Source organism: Chenopodium quinoa, unplaced genomic scaffold (genome assembly GCF_001683475.1).
Source record: "Chenopodium quinoa cultivar QQ74 unplaced genomic scaffold, ASM168347v1, whole genome shotgun sequence".
Taxonomy (NCBI): domain Eukaryota; kingdom Viridiplantae; phylum Streptophyta; class Magnoliopsida; order Caryophyllales; family Amaranthaceae; genus Chenopodium; species Chenopodium quinoa.
The window spans coordinates 4,869,834-4,887,109 of record NW_018744878.1 but is presented as its reverse complement, the minus strand read 5'-3'; the positions used below and the strand labels follow the sequence as shown (position 1 = coordinate 4,887,109).

The window sequence follows — 17,276 nt, the reverse complement described above, 5'->3', positions numbered from 1 at the left end:
ATTGCTATTTGGGTGGAGAAATTGTCCACAAAGATAGCGATATAACGTATAGGGGTGGGAATCAAAAATTTGTGTTTGTACATTCTGCGATGACATATTCACAAGTTCTGAACAAGCTATATGAAGAATTGAGTGTTGATCCTAGAGGTGTGGAGTTGAAGGTGGTTATGCGTTATTGGGAGTCCTTCGTCAGTTCGGGTTAGATCCACCTCCCAGACCGAGTCCTTCGTCAGTTCGGGTTAGACCAGCCGATCCCACAGGATGTAGACACGGACGTTGCTTTACACAGGAAGGATCGAAGGGGACAGCGTAATTGGGAGATTCGGCATTCGGACCATGTACAGGAGTGGAGTCGACGAGAGGCATTAGTCGTCCAGGGATACCCGTTCACTGGGACTTCTTCCCCGGCCATGACAGAGTACATCACGAGACTGGTCATTACTCCACCTTCGCAGGAGCGCCCCCCGAGTCATTACCAGCCAGCTACCTCTGACCTCCTGCTTGTATGAACTTCACTTCATTTCAATCTAGTTCTTACGTTTTTGATTTCATTTTACTAACATTAAAACTACACTTAAATGTAGGTACATGCATTTGCTGATTTGCACGTCCAGCTATCGGGAGCTACTGAGACCATCTCCCACTTGCCACCAGAGACGGCTATACCATTTGCCATACAGACGATGCAGGGTTTTACATCATTTTGTGGCCAAACCTTGTCTAGGGTGGGGCAGCCACACCTTATTCAGCAGCCTCGACCGTCCACGTCTTCATCTTCTACTGTGCACACTATGCCGATCAGACCACCAACTCATCGTGGAGGCCATTCAGCACGTGCCTTCCGTCCACCGACTCCTTCTCAGCATACTATCATGACATCTCCTCCACTAGTGCATCGCCAGTATCAGAGAAACCGACGGCGTAGCAACACTACGTCTGGGGTTGGAGTTGGCCTGGATGACATTCCAGAGGAGACAGCTGCATCATCTTCATCGTCACCTCATGGGAAGAAGCAACGCCCGAGCTAAGTGTATATTTTGGAACTAAACTAATTTTTTTGTAAATGCTTAGAATTGGATTTTGTTATATTTAATCAATTGAAAAATATTCGACTTTGCAATTTCGACTTCCTTAGATCTTCATAAACTTGTTATTTATGGTGGTTGTGTTGAAAATATGCTATATATCTCATGTTTTACAGGTACACAACTTGCAGGTTTTTTTTTGAGTGATTATGCAAGTTTGAAAAAAAAACCAGTCCAGGGTAAACCGCTACTTCAAGTAGCGGTTTTTCAAAGTAAACCGCTACTTGAAGTAGCGGTTTTCCAAAATAAACCGCTACATAAAATAGCGGTTTTTTGTAAACAAACCGCTACTTCAAGTAGCGGTTTTAAACTAAGAAACCGCTACTTGAAGTGGCGGTTTATTGCAAAGAAACCGCTACTTCAAGTAGCGGTTTACCCTGGACCGGAAAAAAAAAAACCGATTTTTTAACCAGTGCTTACGTGGACGGTAGAATGGGAAAATAAAAAGATTTGGCTGCAATTTGGGAATTGCGGTTCTTCTTGACTTTAATTTGGGAAAGAGCTCCAAGATATGGGAGTACCTCTATATCATCATTTTCCTAATTCTAAAACCTAGACAATTTATTTAAAATACTAGTATACTGAATTAGAAACACAGATTTTGGGGTGATCATCATTCGTCATCCCTTCTCCAAAATTGCAGACATCTTACTTCTCTTACCTTCTTCCTCTACTTGTGTTATACTACTCAAAGCTTGAAGATTACGAACAACTTCGATTCCAGAATCAATGGAAACCGAAACCCTAGACATTTCTGCTACTAATTTCAATTCATCATGGCCGATCATTCATGGTTCTCTCGAAGATGCTATTACTTCCGAGTCCTCAATTTCTTCCGTTGATTCTGTTCCTGCGCTTAAACCCCCTCTTATCCTGCGCCGTCCTTCACCGGATTCCGGCCCCTGCGAGATCACAAGTAAATTTTTTTATTTTTTTTTTTTCGAATTGATTATACTATTTTCATCATTTTCTGATTTAATTGCTCATTATATGTTTTTTTTTTTTTTTTTTTTTTTGGCCGAATTGGTTAGGATTTTTGTAATTACTGTATAATATAGCTTCTTTTGATAGTAGTAATCAAGTTGTTTGTAATGCCTGATTGTATTTTTCGGATTGTTGTATTGATTACAATATTCAGCGTTGAGATGGCGATCAATTTTAGAATCATATATTTTGAATTATATTTGCGAATTTTTAGCTTAGTCAATTTCAAAGAACCATTAACAGGATCTTTATTGCTGGAATTTTTAGTTTTTATGGGTAGAATGAAGTATGAACTTGTGTAATCTCTTCAAATGTACTCGTAGGATTTAATTTGTTAGAGTGTACTCGTAGATGGGTAGGAATAGATTAATTGGGTAGTCAACTTCAAAGAATCGTTAACATCGCCTTTAGTGTTGGAATATTATTGTTTCTTTTGGGTAGGATGAAGTATTAACTTATGTAATCTCTGTAAATGTAGGACTTAATTTGCTGGTGAGTACTTGTAGATGGGTAGATATAGATCCTGGATTTAATTGAAAAAAGGAGGTACAAGGTCTTAAATTTCTAGAAATGACCTAGACTCAAGTTGAGTTATCCACCCCGCAACCTACCGTGTATGAGGGATTTGACTCCCTAAGCTATTGGTTTTTCCGATATTTTCATTACAACAGCCCTCTTGATACTTGTAAAAAGTATACTGCAGGTCTATAATTCTATGTTCTTGCATGAGATGATATCATGATATAGTCCTTCATTGCCTTGATTTAAACTGATGATGTTTTACATAGTGTGCCTGTGAGACAGGCTTTTGTAGATTTTACAGAATAATGTATTAGTTGTTAACTTCAACAAGAATATAACGAGTCATAATTTGAATGATGTTAGAGACAGGAGGGAGATACAATGAGAGAAGAAATCACATTTGAGCATGAAACATTACTAATCTCCTGTGATTTGCTGGTGTTTCTAAAGAATGCTCAATTTTTAGTTCTATTTATTCATTTTTTTTAATGAGATTTTTCATATTTTTAATTTATAACAGTGGAAAGAGCTTACCAATTGATCTTTTTCTTTTGTTTTATTTGTCATCCCCTTTCGCTTTTACTCTTTTGCACTAGGCTTATGCTTTTATTTCCTTTTTCAGTTTCTTTTACCCAGCAACATGAAATCAAGCAGGTCTATGTCCGTAGTACTGCTAGAGTCTATGAAATATACTATTCTGCTAATGAGAAGGGTGAAAATGAGTACCTATGTACAGTTCGTTGTGGGGTTGCTGCTAAAAGTGAAGAGCTACTGCAAGAGACAGATGGTGTAGGATCATTGCCTATAAGTTCTTGTAGCCCCAATAGTAGTTCTTGTGATGGCCATTTAAGATCTGATAGTGGAGGCAGCACCAACGAAGATGACTGGGTGGATGTGAAAGTGCGAAATTCTGCTATGCTTGATGAAGGCACACCTCTGTCTAAAATAGATGAGAGCTGCATGGAACGAGGCAATCAGGTATTTCTGATTTACTGCAGATCTTTTTGACCGATTGATATAGAAGTTAGGTTTAGGTTTGGTACTTATTGAGTTTTGGTTCTCTGTATATTGGATCACTTACTGTTATTTGGACAAAAATTACGTAGTATTTGTCAACTGTGGCCATTTCTTTTTTACTTTCAGCCTTTTAAGTCCACTTTGGTCGACTAAGACAGAACAGTAATACCTTGTCCTCTCCTATTATAAGAAATTGTGCAAAAGTTGAACTCTTAATTAAAACACAAATATGATTTAACTTTAGTAAATTATTCTTATTTCTCGCAATTATTTCATTCCTATAGATTATTCTTTGTGGCTGGCTTGTGGTTGACTTTTAGTTGTGTCAATATCCCATCGATTAAATTTTCAGGACTACTTTGAGGCTACTGCAGAGATATCTGATGCTGATCCGTTCCTGTCCATCACTCTCCGTTTGCTGTCTATCCAGAGTGGAGATTGCATTTACATAGATGAAGTTTATGTGTTTGCTGATCCTGTAGTATCAATTGATACTAATTCTTCGACTAACGCACCAGAATCCTCTTCTGAAAGTGCTAAGATGTCCTTGCTCATCCCGACACTTTTGAGCCTATCTAATATTCGAAGGAATCAAATGCAAGAACAAAGTGATTCTGCTGTTGGAGAAAGGAAGCACCAAGATACTGGAGTCAAGTCAACTAGTACGTTTGTGTCTTCTAACACCTCTCAGTCTGAAAGTATCCAGGGAACCACATTAAATAGTGCACCTGTACACATGTCCCAACCAGAGTTTCCTATGCAAAAGCCAGATTCTCAAATGAATCCTCATTCAAACAGTGAAAGGAATGAATTATCTTGTAGTCGCATAGAGAAAACTTTGGACGAACTTGTTTCTCGTGTTGCAAAGATTGAAGACTTCTTTTTGAGGTTTGAGGAAAAAATGGTGAAGCCAATTAGCAACATGGAAGGAAGGCTTGAAAGGGTAGAACAGCAATTGGAGTTATTTGCCAAGACTGTAGGTTCTGTGAAAGCTTGCAATAGAATTTCTGCTCCAGATTTCTCTGGCATTGATTCTGAATCCAAGTCCATCTTCAATGAAGGAAATGGTTCTCCTAGTACTACAAATTCTGAATCAATCAAGAAGGATGAAAGTCGCCCTCCAGACATGTCAATCCCATCCTCGGATGTATATTCATCTCCCTCTGTTCTACCCAATAATATGTCTTCATCCTCTTCCAATGCTGCCCCGCTAATTCCTAGTCTTGTTGTCACAGCACCGGACTTTTCGTGTGTTGATGATGAAGGAGAAAGTGACGCCTGTGAAGCAGTTAAGGACTCCCCAAAAGGCAATCTGAAGAAACCATTGTCTATTAATGATGCTCTAGCTTCTGCACTTGCTGGTTTCCTATCTTCGGCTTCCAAAGACACTGATGTGGTTGAAGAAACTGCTTATATCTCCAGTAAAGAAGAGAATGGGAGTCCTTGTCCGTCAGAGTCCTCAGACTCAATCCTATCTGATGAGCATGTTGTCTCTTCAGTCGATGTTGATTGGTATAATATTTCTACCAAGGACGATATTGTACTAACAGAGAAAGAGTTTTTTAATGCTGGCAAAGGTTTTGAAGAGACTACAGAATCTGTTGAATTACAAAACTGTGTAATTGAGGAAGGAAAGAGCGAGAAGTCCCTTGACATTTCTGTTTTGAATGAAGTTATTCTTGAGAATCTTGACGTAGTCAAAACAGATATTGATGATTCGAGATTAGACAGATTTGGAGAAGCTGATGATGACTCAAATCGTACTTTTATTTTTGGTTCCACTGACTCCCCTGCTATCGATTCCTCTACTGCTGCATCAGGAGTACCTGCAGCCATTATTGACTCCTGTTCTGGTGAGGAGATGGCAAGAGAGTGCCCTGGTATGCTGCTGAACATTTTGAAGTTACAAAGCCCTGCCGTTGTTGATTTTGGAACTCCTATACTGGATGTGAAATTCTTATCACAAGAGAAATTGTCTGCTACGTCGTCTTTTGATGCCCTATTGATGGATGTTCCTGATGTATGCAGTGAAGTTCCTTGTGTTGATGAAGATAATGCTACTTTTTTCAATGGGCAGCATGATTTAGTTATGATTGAGGATGGAGACTCCGCCATTTCAGAAACTCCTAATAACGAGTTTTGTTTAGATGATTATAACTTTGATTGCATACTTTCTAATAGAGAAGGACTGCAGGAATGTGGAATTCAAGATATGGGTGAAAGTCTTATATGATACTAATGTGTTATGAAATACATGTTTTGATCTGTAAATAGATATTCAACTTAAAATTTTATTTAATCAAATGCCTTCATCTTCTGCTGTAGCAAGCATTTTATCTGCCTTGGTGTGGTTGGTTCATGTGTTGTAAATTGAGTATCTCACCTTTTCTCAGAAGTTACAATGAGAAATCTGAGAATAATTTATTAGGAACCCTTAAATATTTTCCTAATGTTCAGCTGTGAAGGTAAACAGATCATGTAAGGTGCATCTTTCTCTGATTGATATTGCTCCAATTTTGAAGAACTTGCATTTTCCTTATCCATTGCTGAGGATGCCTTGCAAATATGACCTTGCAAATGACCACTGGTAGCCTATTGGATTTGCTCTATCAAACCCTATCATATCATATTAAAGTTTGGCATTGGTCTCTGGGCAACATTTCATACTATTCTGGAAAATTCTGTTTTTAAGATTGATATTTCCTGAGATGAGTATAAAGCTGGATTAATACTTTTATGATTGTGACTGGCTTAATTCTGATTTTCTGAGAGGAGAAAGTGAGATGATCGTGAGTATTTGCAGGTAACATCTTCTTATGCATTGGACTGCTAATATTTAAGTTGATGGTTCTGTTTATGTACGTGCTTATGCAACTTAATGGTTTTTATGGAATTTGTGCAACAGATCACATTCATAAGTTTGATGCATCCTACTTCTTCCAGAGTTCCAGCATACAAGTTGGTACTTTGGTAGTATTGACAGATAAATTCATTCTTGAGTCTTGATCTTCATGCAACCTTTTTATTTTCATGGCACTTAAACAGTGGTTGGCCAGATGGAAGTGTCAGGCTTTCTATTGCATTCATTGTAAGTCTACTTTGCTTCTGATACTTATAGCTGATTATGTGATCAATTTTTTGTGTATTTTTTCCCTTTAGCACCATTGGACCATTATCTTTGCATCAATGGTATTTAAATGGGTTGTATCAAGTGCTGTCTCTGTTAAGGTGAGTAGTCTCATCTATGTATTTTGGGAATAAGCTTCTGTACTTGCAAGAAATGAAAAGTTTGTTTGGGGGAAGCACTGAGGTTTTTGCTGTGGATACCTGTACAGTTTGCATCTATGCCTATAAATGTCTTATTCTTTTAATGCCATAATGGACAACTAACACAAATTTTGTGAAAGATCTGAGCTTGCTATATATCTTGCTTGCTTGGAAGCAATAATGCAAAAGACTCCAATTAGAGTTTCTGTGTATTAGCCAATAACTAAGCTTGTATGGGGGACACATGGAGTCCATGACTTCTTTCAAGCATGTTAGATGTCTAATGACTAATCCTAAGATGATTATAGTGCATTTGAGGGCATTCTATGTGTTGATTACTTTACAGCCTTGGATACATGGAGACTTTTGCTGTCATCTACAGAGAGGCTGATGGATACAAATACCAAAATTTAAAAAATTAAGAGTGATTTTTTTTTTTTTAATTTTTCTTTTCTTTTTATAAGTGTCTGCCCACACGTTTTACTCTCTCGAATCATTTGCTATTACATAAGTGTGGTGAAATGATTGTAGCACTGACAATTTTGTGCATGACAACTATGTATGGAGTACTTGATCTGAATATTGACTAGCTTAACACTGTTAGGGTACATACTAAGAAAGATTAAAACCACTAGAGTATGGGGTCAGATCACTTTCACCTTACCCCATTACTCTTGTATTTAAAGAGAAAAATAACCTGACCCCTTCCAGGGCTTCTGCGTTGTTGCCATCTCTTTGCACTGACATGTGTACACAATAAAGATGTATATATAGAGGCAAAGGAAGGTCTCCCTTTACATTGGATGTTATTGAGAGGCCTAAAAAGATCTAGTAATCAAGTAAGTGGACAATACCAGCTAGGCAGCTATGTCACAATTCTTCTACTTTTTGACAGAACTTTTACATCTTTGTTGCCTGCTTCTATAGTGAACATATGAGTATATAAAAGATAAATTAGAAGTGGATTCTTTCATTGTACAATTATTTCTCAGTTTCCCAGCTTTGTTTGGATGCAATTGTATCATGTGTTGGTGTATATTCCTGCAACTTGCACCGGTAAAAAGACAAATCATTCTTTGTGCTTTTTAAGTACTGTGCTAGTTCAAATAATTTGGTCTTTTTAGAATCTGCTTTTGGACAAAAGAAACATACCTCCATCTTCTTCAGCAGCTCTTCTGCTGATTCTGCTAAAATCACTATGTCTCTTTCTGTCTTTGCTATGAAACCCTCCTCGACCCCTTTATCAAATAATGTAAGCAAGTTGTTGAAGAATCCACCTACATTTAACAAGCCAACCTTTTTTTTGGTGGGAGAAGTTTGTGGTTAGAACAATAGTCAAGGGGGATATTAAACAAAAAGGGGGAGATTATCTAAAAGCATTAGAGGAATTCTTACAGGTTTTCCATGAATTCCTAACTGGGACCAAGTTATCATCTCTAAAAGTTCTTCCATGGTTCCATAACCACCTGAAAATTAAAATCTTGAATTTTCATATCCTTTCCTATACAACGAATGATAAGACTATTAACTGTGAAAGGATGTGTATCTGTATGCTGGACCATTCCCTACCAGGAAGAGCAATAAAAGCATCAGCATGCTTTTCCATTTCTGACTTCCTTTGATGCATGTCTGCAACTATCTTTACTTCTCCGTGTGTTTCTCCTACTATCTAGATTGAATTGTTGTTATCAGTAAAGAACTTCTGAAGAGTACATTAGCTATTATGAACATGAAGATGTGATACCTCAATTGGTAGGAGCGGTCTAGGGATTACACTGTAAAAGATAAACATGAGTACACTCACTAATCAAAACATTTAATATATCAAAAGATGAATGTATAAAGGTAAACTGTCAGTGTTCTCACTCTCTATCCTTTATTTAACCCCATGTTTTACTATGAAATGGTTATTAAGGCATACCCGAGAACATGGCATCCACCTTGAAATACTGTCTTAGATATGGTTCCCATAAGGCCTATACTTCCTCCTCCATAAACCAAATCAATTTTTCTTTCCACCTGCAGAAACATATCATTGTACATTCAATGTTGTCAAAAATGAAATGAAAAGAAACCTAGTTAAAACACTTAAATACGAGGATTTACCAGTGCTTTACCAAGTTCAAGAGCTGCTTCATCAAATAGGGGTCTGTATCCAGCTCTGCTACCACAGAAAACACAAATACTCCTAAATCTCCTGTCATTGATGCTTTTTGATGGTATCACTTCCATTTTCCAAATTGTCAGGGTTGGAGAAAAAGGATTCAATGCTCTGAAACAGTGAGATTACTATATTACTGTGAAAAACTAGAAATGAAAGGAAACATTTCTCTGCCCCTCCCCCTCCCTCTATATAGCACCTCTTGTCTGCTTGGAGTAGTCGTTTGAGGAGAAATGTCTAGCAGTAGGCACTCAGTTTTTCTTATAAGTTCCTCTTGCAATTATCCCATATTCTGTGGTCTCTTGTCCTGTGAAGTTTTTTAAAAAATAAAAATAAAAAATCAAGTTGTTATCTGCTAGTAGTTTGCTATTTATAGAGTTGGTAACCATGCATAAGAGTGAGCCATCACCAAACTTTGAGTTGGATGTTGACTTTTAGAAGAATCCTTTTGTAAGGTCTTTAGGTGGACCATGCATGGAAAACAACAAAACTAGAAAGGTATGCATAAGCTGGCCTTCCCTCTCTCCCAGGGAAACTACATACACTATACAGTATTCATCATTTTGTTGAATTCTTGGGAGAATCCACTTCAATTGGTTCGCTTCTATCTGATCATTTATGTCTTTACCTACATTATTATAAATTTATAACCACCTAATGGTTTGAGCTTTGAACCATGCAGTGTAAGGTTTTTTTTTTTTTTTTTTTTTTTTTTGGGGGGGGGGGGGGTAGACTAGATTAAGACTAATGCAAAATTTTTATTTTTGCATAACCTGTTATATTAACTGTTATCCCCATTTAATGTTATTTAAGAGAAGAGTATCTTCAATGCAACTGTAAAATTTACTTGCCTTCCGATCATGAAATTGAGTAGTACCCTAGCAAATAGAAATTTGGGTGAAGATGTGCATAGAATATTCTCTTTTTTTAAAACATGTTTACATGTCAACTAGTTTCTGTCTAAATTAAGCAAACTGCATTGTGTAACTAATTTGTGTTGGCCCTCACAATGCTGAAAATGCTATACATGATTATTCTACAATTCTGTCATTTTCAGAATCTGACATTTATAAGCATCACCTTTTCTGCTAAAAGAGATGAAGGGGTGGATGACAAACATTGCAACTTTTATCATGCATTCATGTTGTTAATTGAATCTTCAAAAAGCAGAGTACGATGAGGGATTGGGAATTTATATTTGATGAGAGATAAAAGCCGTGAAGCAGTTGTTCATAAAGTTCTAGATGTTTTCTTTACATAATAAGATTCCATGTAGGAGTAAATTTAGGACAGCCATTGAAAATGGGCGATAGGGCGTAGTATATGCCTATATGGTTGTTAGTCTTTTGCTGATATATGATTCTCTTGTACTTTGAACTCAAAAGAAGACTGTTGAAAGTGTGGTTTACGAATAGTATCCTTGACTAGTGGTTGTTAAATAGGTGATTAATGTAATATCTTAGAACTCATGGAGCCAAAGTATCTTGTGGCTTTATTGTGGTCCTAGCTAGAGGCCTTACCGCCTTAGTAAGTACAAAGGAACCTCCTGGCCTCCTTTTCTATTTTCATTAGGAGATATGTCGATTGTTGACAGTAACATGTTTGCTTGTTGATCATTTTTTCGATTGGGTTTGCTTTGTTTTGATGCATCAAGTCTCTTAGAATATAGTTACGTAAAAGCTTGCTTATGTTACAGAGTGCATCTACAGGGCTCAAGACAAATGAGCATTTGACATAATGATTAATTCTTGTGAGTTGTGATGGGTGGTTGCATTTTAGGTGACTTTGGATTGAGTATGCTTGGTTAATTTTCGTGCTGTTGGAAATTACCAGGGTGTTTTTGGCTGTTGTTATATGATGGGTTTCACCCTTTTTCAAACATGGATGTTATGCTTATGATGATGAATGAGTACAGTAAGTCACACTTTGGTAAGGGGCCCTAAAGTGTTGTTTAAATTTTGAAGCCTCAATTGTAGACAGCAAGGCTAAAAGCACTCAAGTCTTGTCTCCTGTTTCACTTGTGTTAGCAGAAGTTTTTAGGCCGCTGATTTGTTTCCTGATATCTTATATTGCTAGTACAGCTACACCAATGCAGACCACACCAAGCATTATGAGGGATATATGCAGTTTTATCGTTACGATAGGATAGGGCAGACAAAGAGAGGCTGTTTTTAATTTACACGTGAAGTTATCACGATTATCATTACCGGAGAAGAGTGACTAAATCATTTTCCGTTCAAGTTATGTATCAGGCATTGGACAAAAAAGAAATGCCTTGCCTAGATTTACCCTTTTCCAAGCATAGCTGCTAAGCTCCAATTCCAGCTTCTCAAGGTCATGGTCAGTTTTGGATGTATTGACCTTTACATTTTTATCCTGGGTTGTATGAGTTGTCTCGTTGTTTCTTTCTGTATGAGATGTTGAAAAAAAACTCTTAAGATGGTGTAGATCTCTCACAAAGCCTTAGCATGCCCTCTGGATATTGAGCCTTTCGTAGTATATGACAAAGGTTCGTCGAATGAAATTTGATTACTATGCTTCCCGTGAAACCCACCCCACCCCCTTCTTCTCCCCCTCCCTGCTAAGTTGAGTACAAAAAATGTGCTGTTTTAGTTTGACTACCAAGCAGAGAGAGAAAAAAAACTGCATGTGAGGGATAGCTTGTGCTTTCTAGTAGCACTTAGGTAGTTTCCTAGCCAAGAAGTGAATTTTAACTGGTATATCTTAGAATCTGAATGTCTATTTTGGTTTCCCAATTCATGTACCAGGTTATTCCTGTTAGAATTTCTGGTCTGTTTTGAGTTTGTAAATCATCAAAAACTAATGCAAGGAAATTTTATCATATAGTAAATGGATCTACAGGATCGTGTTCATTCATGTTGTTTCGGATCTATCTTAAAGTTTGTGTTCGGCTCGGGTTGTGTTGTAGTATTAGGACATAGATTACCAGCTTCAAAGCCTTCTACATAGTGTTAACTTGTTACCTACAAGTATTGGTTTGAGCTTCAGTGATTTTAGATTAGTAAAATGATGACCTCATGTTGCAGTGTATACTAATCACTAAACGTAGCCCTCTTTTATGGGTTATTATTGGTCTGAAATTTTTTTGTATAAATTAACAAGGCCTTAACCTGGCCCAACTCAGGTTTGGGCCTTGGCCCTCCAAAATCCGGTGAACATGAGTCCATACCTGAATGTAGAGCTGTTAAAAGTTGACCCGACCCGAAATACTAACTCAAACCTGATTATTAACCGACCCATCTGAACCCGAAAAAATGGTGACCTAAACCCGACCTGAAACCAACCCTAGACCCGAGTTGACCCGAGTATGTGAGACCCGAACCCGAACATGTACTATCTTGGAGATGAACCCGACCCGAATGTAACCCGTAAATTATTGACCTGAATCGAACCCGACTTGAACCTAAATTGACCCAAACCCCGTTTTAACCCATCAAAACCCGAATTTAACCCGACTTTTTACTAACCTGACCTGAATTCAACCCGACCCGAATTTAACCCAACCTGTTACAAACCCGACCCAAAATCAACCGACTTGTTATTGACCTAACCCAAATTCAACCCGACTTGTTATTGACCCGACCCGAATTTTACCAGACCTTAACCCGACCCAAAAATTCAACGCGATATGTTACTAACCCGACTCGAAAGCAACACGACTTGTTATTGACCCGACCTAAATTCAACCCAAATTGTTCCTAACCCGATTTCAAATCACATTAAATGCAATTTAGACCACCTTATTATTGTTGACCAAAGCATATTTTCTAAGGAGACCAAATCGGTCCTGGCCAGTAAAAGAAAGGAGCATCATCCTCAAATTTAAGAGTTAAATATATATGTATATAGTATATATTTGTTGTATGGTCAAAGGAGATAATTATCTTCCTAAAATATAAACTATAGTTCTCTAGTATATTGCCATATACATTTTAGTCAAAGGAAATAATTATCTTGATAAAAATGATAATTTTCTATTTAAAGTTAGTTGAACCCGAATATGACCTGACTTGGAAATGACCCAACCTGATTGTAACCTACAAATTTTTGACTAGAACATAACCCGACTTGACTCCAAGAATGACCCGAATTGGAAATGACCCAACATGATTATAACCCTCAAATTATTAACTTGAACCGGACCCGACTTGAACCCGAGAATGACTCGACTTGAAAATGACCAGACCTGATTATAACCCGCAAATCATTGACTTAACCGAACCCGACTCAACCCGAGAATAACCCGACCTGATTCTAACCCGCAAATTATTGACTTGAACCCCCGACTCGAACCCAAGAATTACTCTAACCAGTTTTAACCCGTGAAAATCCGAATTAAACCCGACCTATTGTTCACCCGACCTGTTATTAACCCGACCTAAACTGCATTATATGACAACATATAATGATCATATATGGTTCAAGTCTACCACAAACATTTATGGCCAATTTACCGATTTACAACTTGCACCAATTTCATCAATTCAAGCTTACCACGAACATTTATGACAACATATAATGATCATATATGGTTCCAAACGGCATTGTATGACCTCGAGATGTATCTCCTTAAATCCCAAGTCTTTTCGACACTGGCCCCGAAACCTCCAAAATTTCTCAAAAAACGTGGATATTAGCCTTTAATTTTGGAATTTTTTGACTTTTTTCACCCGAAAATAAAAATTGCCGAAATGTTTACCACGTTCCCTAATACCCTTCGGGAGTCCAATTGGCTGGGTGGAACCATCCAATTTGCCTTTAAACAACCAATTTACCAATTCACAACTTACACCGATTTCATTAACTCAAGCTTACCACGAACATTTATGACAACATATAATGATCATATATGGATCCAAACAACATTATATGACCCCGAGATGTATCCGCTAAAATTTCAATGCTTTTCGACACCAGGCCCCGAAACATTCGAAATTTCTCAAAAAACGTGGATATTAGCCTTCAATTTTGGAATTTTTTGACTTTTTTTTTTGCCCGGATATAAAAATTACCAAAATGTTTAACATGGTCCCAAATACCCTCCGGGAGTCCAATTGGGTGGGTGGAACCATTGACAGGCTAAAGTCGTAATCACCTAATCAAAAGTATTACCTAAATCCACTAATTATGTAGATAGGGAAGAAGAGTCGAAGCACATGGAAACAAGTCAACTTATTCCTAATTAATAGTATAATCTAAATTATCAAATAACCAAATTGTTATTATAAAAGGGAACTAAACTACTAAGAGTAAAAGTGGGAAGGAATAGAAGTGGGAGGAAAATCAATGAGATAAAAGCCTAGGGAATAGAGTCGCTAATAAACAATATTCCAGGGTAAAACATAACAATCAATCATCAATGCATCAATTAATCAGATCATAAAGGGATTTCACTACGTATTACAATCACAGAGTTAATTTATTGGTATTAAATCTCATCTCTCGAATCTCGACTTAACCATTTATAAATTAGTCCACCTATTGAAACTAAGCCTAAACATCAATTCTCATCTCTCGAATCTCGAATCAATATTGCTAAACTCATACAATTAAACCAGGACTAATCTAATTGCATAGCATTAAATCAATCAATAGGAAATTAATTAAGCATCAATAATCAACAATAATAAATTACCCTTTTCATATTATTTATGGATCCCCACAAACCCTAGAAAGAGAACTACTCATACATAATTAAATCTAAACTAAATAAAGGAATTAAAGGAAACATGATGAATTAAAGAAATAAAATTACTGAAATTAATAAAGAGGAAATTGTTACCGAAGTTATCGTAAACAAGGAGTTGAATCAAGAATAAGGTATGAAGTTTGTAGAGAGAGAAAATAAAACTAAGTAGAGAGAGAAAGTCTAAGAAGATAGGTCCTAAACAAAAGCATTAAAATCGTATTTATACAATAACCCAAAATTACTCCTAATTAGAACAAAGGAATCGCTGAAAATAGCTCCCCAGAAACGCGCGCCCGATCGAGCGAAGGGCCGCCCGATCAGGCCCGCCTTTTGCCTCGCGCTCTTGTTCTGGGCATCCGCCCGATCGGGCTAAAGCTCGCCTGATCAGGCCTGGGTATATGCTGGACTTAGATTAGGCTTCATTCTTGGCCCAATTCGAATCTCCACTCCGGGCCTTGAATACTCGGTGTCCAAATGCAATCAATCATGCCTTTAAATGCTCGTAGTTGTTCCGCGACCCCAGGAAAAAGCTCCAAAGATGAAATTTCCTACAAAACTCAACCAAATCTACGAAAACACTAGAAAACACCAATTAGTAATAAAAATGGCTCTAAAGAGCCAAAACACTACTAATTACGACCAAGGGACGAGGGTAAAACACTATACAAAATAGATATATCAACCATCTAATCTATTAACTATTACTAAAACAGAAGATGATGACATCATTACTGCCCATGTGTCATTCTCTTAATAAAAATTAAAATTTCCCGCCTAAATGCAATGATGATGTCATTTTTTATTTTTATTTTTGTGTGTGTGTGTGTGTGTATGTGTGTGTGTAGAGTTATCTTATTTAACATTTTTGAACTTTAAATATTAAAGGCTTCTATCTTACAACTAAAAGCTAGTAGGAAATTAAAATCATTTTTAATAACAAACTAATAAACGATCTCCTACATTGAACTATGAATTAGACCGCGTCGAACAGATACTAATTAAAATAAAAGATTTTAAATTACAAAATGTACGTAATTCTTATTTATATTAATGTATAATAGATATTTATTATTAAAATGTACAAATTAAAAATAGGTTTTATATAAACCGTGCATTGCACGGGTTCTAACCTAGTTTGCCTTTACACGACAAATTTACCAACTTAAAACTTGCACCGATTTCTTTAATTCAAGCCTACCATGAACAATTATGACAACATATAATGATCATATATTGTTCCAAACGGAATTATATGACCCCGAAATAAATCTCCTTAAATCTCAAGCCTTTTCGACACTTGGCCCGGAAACCTCAAAAATTTCACAAAAATCGTGGATATTAGCCTTCAATTTTGGAATTTTTTGACTTTTTTCGCCCGAAAATAAAATAGCTGAAATGTTAACCATGGTCCCTAATACCCTCAGAGAGTCCAATCTGGTAGGCAGAACCATCCAATTTGCCTTTAAACATCTGATTTACCGGTTTACAACTTGCACCGATTTCATTAACTCAAGCCTACCACGAACATTTATGCCAACAAATAATGATCATATATGGTTCCAAATGACATTATATGACCCTGAGACGTATTCCCTACAATTTCGAGACTTTTAGACACCGGGCCCCGAATGCTCCAAAATTTCTCAAAAAGCGTGGATATTAAGCCTTCAATTTTTGAATTTTTTTTGACTATTTTCGCCCGTAAATAAAAATTGCCGAAATGTTTCCCATGGTCCCTAATACCCTCCGAGAGTCCAATTGGGTGATTGGAACCATCTAATTTGCCTTTAAACGGCAAATTTACCAATTTACAACTTGCACCGATTTCATTAATTCAAGCCTACCACGAACAATTATGACAACATATAATGATCATTTATGGTTTAAAATAATATTATATGACCCCGAGATGTATCACCTAAAATCGAAAACCTTAACGACATAGGGCCCCGAAACCTCAAAAATTTCTCAAAAAGCGTGGATATTAGCCTTCAATTTAAGATTTTTTTTGACTTTTTTTCGCCCGAAAATAAAAAATTGCCGAAATGTTTACCATGGTCCCTAATACCCTCTGGTGGTCCAATTGGGTGGGTGAAACCATCTAATTTACTTTTAAACGACCAAATTACCGATTTACAACTTGCACCGATTCCATTCACTCAAGCCTAAAATGAACATTTATGACAACAAATAATGATCACATATATTTCCAAACGACATTATATGACCCAGAGATGTATTCCATAGAATTTCGAGACTTTTAGACACCGGGCCTCGAAGGCTCCAAAATTTCTCAAAAAGCGTGGATATTAACCTTCAATTTTTGATTTTTTTTACTTTTTTTCGCCCGAAAATAAAAATTGCCGAAATGTTTGCCGTGGACCCTAATACCCTCCGAGAGTCCAATCGGGTGGGCGGAACTATCCAATTTGCTTTTAAACTGCTAATTTACCGTTTTACAACTTTCACCGATTTCATTAACTCCAGCCTACCACGAACATTTATGCCAACAAATAATGATCATATATGG

General features: G+C 37.0%; 2 protein-coding genes across 3 annotated transcripts; one reads left to right on the top strand and one right to left on the bottom strand.

The window, feature by feature from the left end:
* Positions 1–1,586: 1,586 nt before the first annotated feature.
* Positions 1,587–5,946, top strand: LOC110705683. Its single transcript, XM_021883586.1, has 3 exons — positions 1,587–2,001; positions 3,214–3,569; positions 3,961–5,946. The coding sequence occupies exons 1-3, from the start codon at positions 1,815–1,817 to the stop codon at positions 5,839–5,841; spliced, it is 2,424 nt and encodes an 807-aa protein (XP_021739278.1). The 5' UTR covers positions 1,587–1,814; the 3' UTR covers positions 5,842–5,946.
* Positions 5,947–7,760: 1,814 nt separating this feature from the next.
* LOC110705684 (cytokinin riboside 5'-monophosphate phosphoribohydrolase LOG8-like) lies at positions 7,761–9,690 on the bottom strand. 2 transcript variants are annotated; one of them, XM_021883588.1, is made up of 7 exons: positions 8,993–9,690; positions 8,797–8,894; positions 8,620–8,650; positions 8,445–8,544; positions 8,271–8,341; positions 8,028–8,171; positions 7,761–7,916 (listed from the first exon to the last, which is right to left on the bottom strand). In XM_021883588.1, the coding sequence occupies exons 1-7, from the start codon at positions 9,077–9,079 to the stop codon at positions 7,857–7,859; spliced, it is 591 nt and encodes a 196-aa protein (XP_021739280.1). In that variant the 5' UTR covers positions 9,080–9,690; the 3' UTR covers positions 7,761–7,856. The 2 variants fall into 2 exon arrangements, with proteins under 2 accessions (XP_021739280.1, XP_021739279.1); XM_021883587.1 differs by having other exon boundaries at positions 8,982–9,688.
* Positions 9,691–17,276: the final 7,586 nt, after the last annotated feature.

What these genes read in the sequence shown, in the direction of transcription:
- LOC110705684 (XM_021883587.1), bottom strand. Translation starts at nt 9,107, where the DNA reads ATGGAAGTGATACCATCAAAAAGCATCAATGACAGGAGATTTAGGAGT. An exon ending in TTGAACTTGGTAAAGCACTG is followed by an intron (nt 8,895 to 8,981) that starts GTAAATCCTCGT and finishes ATGTTTCTGCAG; the next exon opens with GTGGAAAGAAAAATTGATTT. An exon ending in GGTGGATGCCATGTTCTCGG is followed by an intron (nt 8,651 to 8,796) that starts GTATGCCTTAAT and finishes TATCTTTTACAG; the next exon opens with TGTAATCCCTAGACCGCTCC.
- LOC110705683 (XM_021883586.1), top strand. Translation starts at nt 1,815, where the DNA reads ATGGAAACCGAAACCCTAGACATTTCTGCTACTAATTTCAATTCATCA. An exon ending in CGGCCCCTGCGAGATCACAA is followed by an intron (nt 2,002 to 3,213) that starts GTAAATTTTTTT and finishes TTCCTTTTTCAG; the next exon opens with TTTCTTTTACCCAGCAACAT. An exon ending in GCATGGAACGAGGCAATCAG is followed by an intron (nt 3,570 to 3,960) that starts GTATTTCTGATT and finishes TTAAATTTTCAG; the next exon opens with GACTACTTTGAGGCTACTGC.